The following is a 10,824-nucleotide window of genomic DNA, read 5'->3' on the forward strand; positions in this document are numbered from 1 at the left end:
TATATATATATATATATAATGACAGTTGAGTAACTTGGTCTATTTGTGAGACCCCTGGCAATGGTGGCAGGGACTATCCCTTGTGCTTTGGCTGCCTCTTGAAAACCTATTCTTACTGATGAATTGTCTTGCTCAGCCTGAATACAGGGGGAGGTGCTTGGTCTTAAAGCATCTTGATATGTCATGCTTTGCTAATATCCATGGGACCTTTTCTGAACTAAGACAGAGGAGGGGTAGATTGAAAGGGTGGTCGGATGGTAGAAAGATAATGAAAGAAAAGAGGGGATACTGCATTAAAAATGTAAAAAAAAAACATTTACTATAAATATTTATTATATATAATATATATAATCTCATAACTGAAGGAAAAACTAACTTAAAAGTGATCATAAAATTTAAAAGCATAGTATAATTGATTTTACATTTATGGCTTAGTTTTAGCTTTTTTATAACTTCATATAAATAAATATTTAATTTATTTACCCATTTAAGAACTTGCAACACTTACTTAGGAATGGATATATATATACATATATATATATATGTATATATATATACATATATATGTGTATATATATATATACACATATATATATGAGAGAGAAACCGAAGACATCTCAAGACAAAGTTCTCATATCTATGTCATAAGTAGTGTTAAATTTTCCAAGAAGGTCACACATAATCTAATTTGTGAATAGAAAATATGTCTTTATGGTTAAGACAAATGTTTAAACAAGCTTAGTTATTAAACAACTTTAAACAGTCAATAAAAAGCAAGTATATCACGTTTATAATAGACTCATATGTTTGTCTATTATCATGCATATCATGCATGTTCATGTATATATAATAAATATTACAGATGTAGATAAGTCTGTGGTAGTGAGGATTTATATCACATATAAAATTTTCATATTTTCTACTACATATTAATATATACACTTGCCTTTTTTCCCCTTTTGTACTTGTGTCTCACTAAATTTAAAGGTGACAATCTGCCTCTAGCAAATTGCTCACGACCTCAAACCAAACAAACAAATGTCAAAAAGTCATGCTTTATTACTACAATTTGTCTTTCAGAGAAAATCTTGTGAATCTGGCTATCATAATTTTATTCACACTGAGTTCAAGATTCCGCAGGCTGTTGAATGAACATCAACAAATAGATGCATAGTGCTGTTTGGGGTCACAGCCACAACCTCAGAATATTTTCATCAGATATCTGGAGATTATTATGATATGCCGTAGCTGATTGCAAGAGGCATAAGTGGCAGAGAATGTTCATATCCGTGTTTATAATATCTTTCTGATGAAAATTATCACTCGCTGAATTTTTATATGCACAATATGCATCAGTTGTGATATGTCTTAAAGGTGATGAAATTGCAATGTAAGTTTTTATGTTTCTCATATAGTCTGTCTGAAATTTCTCTATTTACCTAAAGTCATTCACTTTAACATTCACGGTGCCACCACTCCAGAAAGATTTAATTACATTATTAGAAGCAGGAATTTGGAAATATTAGCCTTTGGTTTTGTAGTAACTAGCATTATATTTTGTAATATTTTTATTGTTTTGCCATGTAATGATTTTTAAATTTTGCTTATTTTGGAAGATCTGATAGACATTTAAAAATACCCATGCAGTCCTTTGCAACAGCAAGGATGGGCTCAATAAAATGTTACCTTCATGCATGTGCCCTGTGTGCTAATAAATGTATGTTTGTATGTATGTATATAAATGTGCGTATATAATACCGTGATTGATTTGCTGAAAAAGAGTGATTACCATTTTGATAGCTTTCCATTGAAGTGTAAACAATGGCTTTCTTGAGCAACTTGATTTTTATATAAAAAATAAGGATTTAGGAAAAGTCGATCTGCTGAAGTGTGTCTCTAGTTGTACATGTATGTGACTATAAACAGTTATAGAATGAAAATATTAACAGAATTAATTAGTATTAATTATTCTATTCTGTAGTTTGAAGTATATATATATGTATATTCATATATATATGTGTGTGTATGTATATGTGTGTATCTATGTATATAGAGGGATATAGTTTTCAGGCAATGGTGACTGACATATGCCAGCTTAAATAAATAATCATTACAGAGATATTCAAAACATATAACCCCAATTAACGGATTTTAAACTAAAATAAATCTCTATATGCTCAATCAAGACTCATATTATAATACTACCATGCTTACATAGCTGTTTCTCTTTTAAAGGTATTCTGGCCTATGGATTAGACTCAGCAATAGAGAATTTACCTATTGTAGTAAAGAAGTAATCTTTACAATATGGCTGTTTTTGTTTTTTTTAATTTATTTTATTTTTTATTGATTTTTGTTGAGCTCTACATTTTCTATTTTTGTTCTTAGTGTTGCCTTTTATTTCATTTCTCTGTCCAGTGCTCCAGTGGTTCAAAAATATCATATCATTAGATTAGAAGTAAGCTGTCCATTTTTCTTCATTCCTTCATTTCTCATTTCTATGGATACCCATTCCTAGATATTCTGTCTTCCATATGAATTGGTCCTCATGAAGATTCCTGTATGTGCTAACTAAATTCTTATTCTACTTGTTTTCTTTGTGTTAACAGAGAAGTGAGGCACAGGCTTCGCAGTAACAACAGACACCCGCAACATTCTGCAACTGCCAGTTCAGCCTTAGACGGCTTTCTCACCAAAAGACTCATTTAAAAATTTATCCATGCCAGGCTTTTCCTGAAATCATATTTATTTTGTACTGAACACATGCATACAGTAAAGGGATTGTATCCTGGATTGCTGTGTATTTGAAACAATTTTCATCAGTAAGCATTAGCATTACCTGTAGGTACAAACAGGGAGCTTGTTTTAATTTTTGGTAACAATTCCAAGACAATAGTAAGAAAATTCTTACTGCGAATTGCCCCTAGAGGGTTTAGCATTGGAATTGTTGATGCAAGTGAAACAAAGTTTTCTTTGGGTTTCTAATGTTTGCTTTTTAAAGAGTAAAATTGTAACAGTAATTTGCTTATATATGAATTTTCTTTCCAATTAGGTGTCACAATATGGGAGCTGATGACCTTTGGAGGAAAACCTTATGATGGAATTCCAACCCGAGAAATTCCGGATTTATTAGAAAAAGGAGAGCGTTTGCCTCAACCACCCATCTGCACAATTGATGTTTACATGGTCATGGTCAAATGTAAGACTGGAAAATACTTTGACCACCTGCATGATCATTCTTAGTAAAATAACAGTTTAGATTGTTTTACCTGCAAAATGTTTCTTTGCTTTGAAAAACATAGAAGCAAGAATATTTGTGAATGTAGAATATAAATACAAGTTTGTTGTGATTATTATAATGAAGTAATATCTGCTTCCAAGCTACAAAGTAAAAACTATGCATGTCTTACTCTTCTAATTTTGATAATTTCCATGCCCATCAAAGATTTTCATAAAGAGAGATCATTATTTATAAGAAAGTTAGTAATAATATTAGTGTTAATATTTATGGGAACATATCTAAAAATTAGTGATAGTCTAAAACTGAATTAATTAGCTATAGGTTTAATCAAAAGTAAATTAGCAGAGCAGGTTGAGAATCAGAAATGACGAACCTGCATTGAAGCATAGATTATAATGCTTACTTTTCAATTTCATCATTTGTTTATGTCAAGTGTTCTTCCTTCTCTTTCCACTCTTATACTCCAGACACGTGCATTATAAATGTGCTTGGAAGCCTAGATCCTTCATTTTAATAGAATTAAATAAGTCTCTGGGGTTTCTGACTTAATTTAAATGAGATTAACAGACAGCCGTTTCTCTTGCATAATCTTTGGTTTTCCAGTTTTGATTTACATAGGGTTAAAGAAAGACACAGAGTGGTGAAGGTGAATAAGCATTTTATTAATAAGAGACTCAGAGACTCTGGGACCAGGCCCTCTCATATTTATATTCATGCCTTGTGTGATCCATTCTGACAGGAAGGGAAGAAATAAAAACTCATCCTTGCAGTGCTGGTCAGCATGCCCTTTTCTCTAAGCGTAGACCTATTTACTCAATATTTAGTTGGAGAGAAACAAGTATCTCACTGTGAAGTTAACCTTTCTTGGCTCCAATAGCTTTGTCATTAGCATCTTGGCATTAACAAGCATTTTTGGAAATGAATACCCATAAGATGTAGAGTGTTTGAGCTTAGGAGACGTGATACAAAGGATGCATAATATGATACTCAAAGGATTTCCAGAACGGGAACAAAAGTTAACTCTTTAGACATAGCACAAAAAAAGAAAAAAAAGAAAGAAAGAACAAAAAAGAAAAATCCCTAGCTGTATTAGGTCAGGCCTTGTTTACTTGATATCATGAAGAAAGCTAAAAAGCATTCAGATCTTGTATGGGAACTTGATACCATAACCAGTATTACATGTGATTTGAATACCGCAATGTGATGAAGAAAAGACAAGCAAACATTTTGCCTTATTAGGCAAAGCACATTGAGACCTTTACCTTTTGTTTTTCCCTTTTCCCTGAAGACTGTATTCTTTAGAAAGGGATCATTTGGCAAAGCAACCAAGGAAAGCTTGGTGCTATTATTCTTGTCAATTCCTCAGCTAAACAGAGTATAGGTGGTTAAGGTCCGCTTATGTAAACTCGCTGATAAAGAATACTACCTACCTTGAAAACTAGTATTTTTAATTTGGAAAAGCCAACATTAAGATCAGCTAACAGGTGTTGCTGAACACACATTAGTAATCATTCTGGTTTTTTTCCTTCTAGCGAAAAGAAATTGGCCAAAAAGCAGTTTCTTTCAGTTCCCCCTTTCAACCTTTTGTGCCACAGGACTATATAATGACAATGAAATATTTTCCACCATGTATTCTTGATATAAAACTTCACATTCTATCTCAATTATCTTGTCTATAACCACCAAAGAATGTTTTAAAAACATTGTCGCCACACTCCAAAACAAGAACAACTGAATCTTAGGTCCTAAAATTTTTTATATAGATCTATTTTCTACGTCCTTGAGATCTATTTTCAAGGACAAGGATTAAGTTTGTAAAGGATCAACAAAACAAAAATTAGGGGTCTCATAGAGAAGGTTCAGCAGTTAAAAGCTTGTGTTGCTCTTGTACATGACCCACGTTTGGATCTCAGAACCTAAATCAAGCAACTCACTACTGCCTGTAACTTCAGCTCAGGTTGACCAATGCCCTTTCCTGATGTCCATGAGTATCTGCATGCATGTGCACATGCCAGCTTGACTGGTACCCTTTCCTGACGTCCATGAGCATATGTATGCATTTACACATGCCAGGCTGACTAGTACCCTTTCTTGATGTTCATGAGTTCTTGCACTCATGTATACATGCCTAGCCACAGACACATAATTAAAATTAGACTAAATTTTTAAAAATTTTCCTTAATTTTGATAGAATATTGCAGTCCAAAGTGAATGACAATGACAATTTACTAAATTACAGTCTTACATGATTGTTTTGCTTCTCTCACTGATTTTACAGATTATTATTAACACAATACCTTTGGCATTTTGTTTGCATTTCCTAAAATTTCAACATCACATTCTCCAAGCATGGATACACTAATACTTTCCTCTGCATTAATTGGTAGGTTGGATGATTGATGCCGACAGCAGGCCTAAATTCAAGGAACTGGCTGCTGAGTTTTCAAGGATGGCTAGAGACCCTCAAAGATACCTAGTTATTCAGGTTAGTCATTTTGACTTTGCTGGAAACATCCAATAATCAAATGTCTATGTGAAACAACCTAGGAATTGGTGGATCTAATATGGTTCTATTAACTGGGACAAAGCAGGCTCAAAAATACAAATACTATATATTCTCTCTCATATGCATATCGTGTGTGTGTGTGTGTGTGTGTGTGTGTGTGTGTGAGATATGGTATAGCTCACAAAACTAGAAAAGAAGCAAGAGAAAGGAAAAAGAGGTCTTAAGGGAAAGATAATTGGGGACAAGAAAGTAATAGAATAATATGATATAGAAGTAGAAAGACTGCCTGGAAAAGGAAGGACATGAACATCCAGGCGAGAGGAGTGCAAGATGATGAGAAACAAAGCCAAGAATAAATGTAAAGGCCGGGCGATGGTGGCACACGCCTTTAATCCTAGCACTTGGGAGGCAGAGGCAGGCGGATCTCTGTGAGTTCGAGACCAGCCTGGTCTACAGAGCTAGTGCCAGGACAGGCTCCAAAGCCACAGAGAAACCCTGTCTTGAAAAAACCAAAAAAAAAGAAAAAAAAGAAAAATGTAAATGCCATGACAAGGAAATAACAAACCATTTACTTTGTATGCTAATTTTAGAAGCAAATGTTGACTGTTGTATTGGGGGTGTACAGTATTCAAGCAATAACTCAATTCAAATGAATTGGTGATTATTTAAGTTAAAGAACATACCAAGAAAAAATTTCCATTCGACACTAGGAATCAAATAGATTGGATCACTTAATGTAATAATTTATTTGTCATTATGTTCTACTAAAGACGACACAGCTGTACCTTAAATATTCTCAATCATCTTTCTTCACCGAAAAGAACCTTTACCTTCAAGTAACATGAAGACAAAAGCCAGAATTTAGAAGATAGTAACTTTCAGTCATTTTCCCCACAAAATGACTTTCACAAACTGAAATTGTTTACCTTAATATTACAAACATTTGGAAAATCTAAAAATATCTAAGAAACGACAAGTTGAACAAAGTATAGCAGGTAAACACCTGCTTCTCTTCCAAAGTCATATATTCTCTGTGTCAATGTACTGTGATTTTTGAATGCTATTACTTTGGCAATGATGTTAATTATACCATAAGACAAACCATGGGTGTCTGTGTCCTGACTTCGTAGCATCCGTGCAGCCATATTAAATAGAAGTTGGTGTCAGTTGCTTCCTGCTTTTCTTAGCCCATATACCTCCTCAACAGTGAGATGTTTGGTACTCTCAGATCTAAAGTGGATTTTGCCACCTTTGAAATGCACGTCACTTGCCCTAGCTCATTCTTGTTGTTGCTGCATTAATTACATTCTTCTTATATTCCATTCCTTACCTTTTGATATCTAACAAAAGTATGTGATTTTTTTTCTAGTTGGTAGTTAAGCTAAAGATGCTTTATAATGAACACAGGGATTCGCTGGCTGATTATTTTTCTATTATATAAACTTACTATTGAAACTACATGTTATGAAGGAAAGAATAATAATTTGTACATTTCTAATGGGCAATCTTTCAGGGTGATGATCGTATGAAGCTTCCCAGTCCAAATGACAGCAAATTCTTCCAGAATCTCTTGGATGAAGAAGATTTGGAAGACATGATGGATGCTGAGGAATACTTGGTACCCCAGGCTTTCAATATCCCTCCTCCCATCTACACATCCAGAGCAAGAATTGACTCCAATAGGGTAAGAATTAGCTAGATACAAGTACCATGTTATTTCTGAGAAATAAATGTGTATGTATGCACTGTGAGCATAAAAATTTCCAAATAACCAAACAGTTAACTATTGCAAAGTTTATATTAAAAACACACTGTATCCACAAATTACATGCCAAGCTCAATGCAGATATAGTTAACTTTGGAAGTTAAGCATGAACAATACAATATGTGCTCTGAGATATCACCATTTCAAAAGAAACCATCTTATCCATCTTAAATTAAACAAATTTTAATTGCTAACAGCCAAACTAATAAAACTTCCCACAAGAAAGAAAATTCTTACCAATTTGGCATTTAATGTTCTTTGTTGAAAACATTACATTATGCAGTATTGATCAATACTAGTACAACCGTTTTCACTCATTGAAGAAACATTCACTTTTCTGACAAGTGAAATACAAGCACAGAGACGTGTGTGACCTTTAACCCACAATGGATCATATTTAGAAGCTCAGTAAATCTTTACAAAGACATTGACAGGTTTTAGCAGACTCTTCTGAGAAGAACTTATATTTTATATATCAAATCCACTGTAGGTGGATCCCAGTTTTTTAGTGAATGCTGTCAACCCATCTGTTTATTTTTAAATATTCCCCTGTGAGGACTGGAGAGACAGCTCTTATGAGAACGTACTGATTTTTGCAGAGTTCAGATCCCAGAATTAGGCTGGTGAAAATTCCTGCTCTCTGGAATCCAGGGACCCTCTTCTGGTCTCTGAAGGCAGCTGCATTTATGTGCAAACATACATTCATTTTAAATAAAATAAATCTTATTTAAATATTTATAATTTAAAAAATGACTTTATATCCACTCAAAATATGAATGCCTCTGTATGTGAGACGTTACCACACGTTAGAGATTCCAGGGATTTCTACATAACTTATGATTTCAGAAAATATCCAAGGCATCCTGATAGCAAGGAAATGAAACCAACCTAGATGCTCATCAACAGATAATGAAAGCATTGTACATATAAAAATGGAATATTACTCAGCGTAAAGCAAAATAAAATCACTAAATCTTCAGGAAGGACTATGACTTTAACAAGCTACAACCTTATTTCTTTTTTTTACCTTCAGCTCCCTCATAGTTTTCTTCTTTTTATAGTGAATAAGTGAATCCAACTTTCTGGTTATTAAAGCAACAAGAGCCACAAATACATAAATGTATAAATTAAAAAAATTGATCACAAAATTGTGAAACCTTAAATGAAGCAGAAATGCTTCAAAATGGCCATCCTAACCATATAGTTGATTAAAATGTCTGGAGTCTGGAACGTGCCTAATGTGAGAGCAGCTTCCTTAGACCAGTTGCACGGTGGTTTGGCTTGTGAGTTAATTAGAAGTACATGCTTTTATTAATTTTTTAATGTCTCTGGGTTAATAGAGGGGCCACAGCATCATAGAACCAGCATGGAGCTTGGCAAGTGCTACAGTTAATTATTTCCTGGTCATTAGTGGGTGTGGAGAGACACTGATTTTAAGTCTGCACTCTGTATGTTCCACTTATAAGACAGAAACATGATTCTTGGTTGTATATTAGGTAATAACTTTCCCCCTTCGAATCTCCATCTCAAAACACTGTCACTCTGGTAGAACCATGTGTCCTATCTATCTTGGCCACAAGCTTAAGAGAAATTTCAAACTCCCTGTCATTCTCTACAATGGAAGTAACTTTATTTCATTGACTGACAGCAATAATGAAATAGTACCTAGCTCTTACCATTCAACATATATGTTTTAATAACAATCCAATGATGTTATTTTGTTTTTATCAAGTCTTACAAACAAGAAATCAGTCACCACAAAGTGAGGTCATTAGGATGGTGTCCAATGCATAGCTAGCAGATCTGAGCTCTTAGATAGGCCTTTTATCTCTCCTACAATGTGCCTTGTATTTAAAGATACAAGTTTATTTCCGTGATATTCTCGTTGGTCTTGGCATCAACATCAGTGTCTGGGACTTGTCAATAAATTTCTCTAGTATTTTGTCCATAAAACGCAACTCATCGGTTTACATTTCTTTAAACTTCTCCTTCCATTCAAAAGACTTAATGAATAAAGGCAAGACAAAGCCAGTCTTGTAAGCACACCTACAGTCTCAGCAATGGGGAGACTGAGGCAGGAGGATTATGTAAATTCAATGCCAATGTTTGTAGTGATTCCAATCCCTACTTGGATAGATAGTGAGATCTTGTCTCAAATCTAAATAAAGGAAAACAAATAGCAATAGAAAAGAAGAAAAGAAGGGAGGGGTAGAAAGAACAGACAGAAGAAGCAAACATCGAGACCTCTGTTTACTTTTCTATAGAAAACAATTTAATTCCAACGGAAACTGAAGATTTTTTTATGGCCCCATAATGTAATAGCTGAAACATTCAATCCATAGCCCAGGCATTGTAGCACATGCCTTTAATCACAGCACTCAGGTGGTAGAGGCAGGTGGAGCTCTCAGTTCCAGGCCAGCCTGGTCCACAGAGAAAATTCCAGGAGAGCCAAGACTACACATAGAAACCCTGTCTTGAAAACACAAATAAATATGTAAATAAACAATAATTTTTAGTTCATAGAAAGATGTGAAACTCAGTCTTTGTGGGAGGTAGGAAGGTCTGTAAGTATAGGAGGGGCAACTTTCCCTGCCCTCTCTATAGAGCAAACAGGATCAAGTTTCACAATTGTATTTATTGTTCTAAAAGGCAAATTCATCACTATTCATTTCAATAATATTTTTTAGAAAAGAGTTTTATTTCTTGAAGTGAAATGCTATCAAGATATTAAGACCAAGGCTGGGATCTTTTTCTTTTCATGAGAATTCTGAAATTCCACCTTTTGGTTCACTCTAATTTATAATACTTTATGCAAGGAATTCTAATGACAGTTTGAGCTGGCTAAACAGCACTAGACAAGGAAGAAACCGCATGGGGGAATCCTTGGCCTTTACTCTTTTTCTCCTCTGCATTTTGATTTGCTAACTGCAAATTCCTGTTTACCTTTCCAGGGTCTGGAAAAAGAATTGTACTTAATACCACTTATTTGGGAGTATTAAAATATGTTTCTAAAAATTGCATTTGTGTGTATGTATGTGAGTGTGAGTGTATGTGTGTGCACATGTGCTCCGTGTTGCACATGTGTAAATTCAAGGATAACCTCAGGTGGCATCTTTACTGTCTATTTTATTTCAAACAAAATCCTTTGTCCACTAATGTGTAAGCAAAGCTAGTGGGCCTGTGATCTTCCAGTCTCCAGCTCACATCCTAGGAGTTCTAAGATTAGAAGCATGAGCCAGTGCACCTGCACTTCTCACTCTAGGAGTGTGAGGATTAGAAGCATGAGCCAGTGCACCTGGACTTCTCACTGCA

At 34.4% G+C, this 10,824-nt stretch overlaps 1 protein-coding gene across 4 annotated transcripts in view; it reads left to right on the forward strand.

The window, feature by feature from the left end:
• Window positions 1-10,824, forward strand: part of Erbb4 (erb-b2 receptor tyrosine kinase 4) — a 1,055,173-nt gene that overhangs the window by 1,004,512 nt on the left and 39,837 nt on the right. For all 4 annotated transcript variants that reach the window (XM_026786414.1, XM_026786416.1, XM_026786413.1 and 1 more), the window contains exons 23-25: window positions 3,053-3,199; window positions 5,629-5,726; window positions 7,261-7,431. In XM_026786414.1, the coding sequence (XP_026642215.1) occupies window positions 3,053-3,199; window positions 5,629-5,726; window positions 7,261-7,431 (416 nt within the window). The remainder of the gene's footprint in view (window positions 1-3,052; window positions 3,200-5,628; window positions 5,727-7,260; window positions 7,432-10,824) is intronic.

The sequence above is a fragment of the Microtus ochrogaster genome, linkage group LG4 (genome assembly GCF_000317375.1).
Source record: "Microtus ochrogaster isolate Prairie Vole_2 linkage group LG4, MicOch1.0, whole genome shotgun sequence".
Taxonomy (NCBI): domain Eukaryota; kingdom Metazoa; phylum Chordata; class Mammalia; order Rodentia; family Cricetidae; genus Microtus; species Microtus ochrogaster.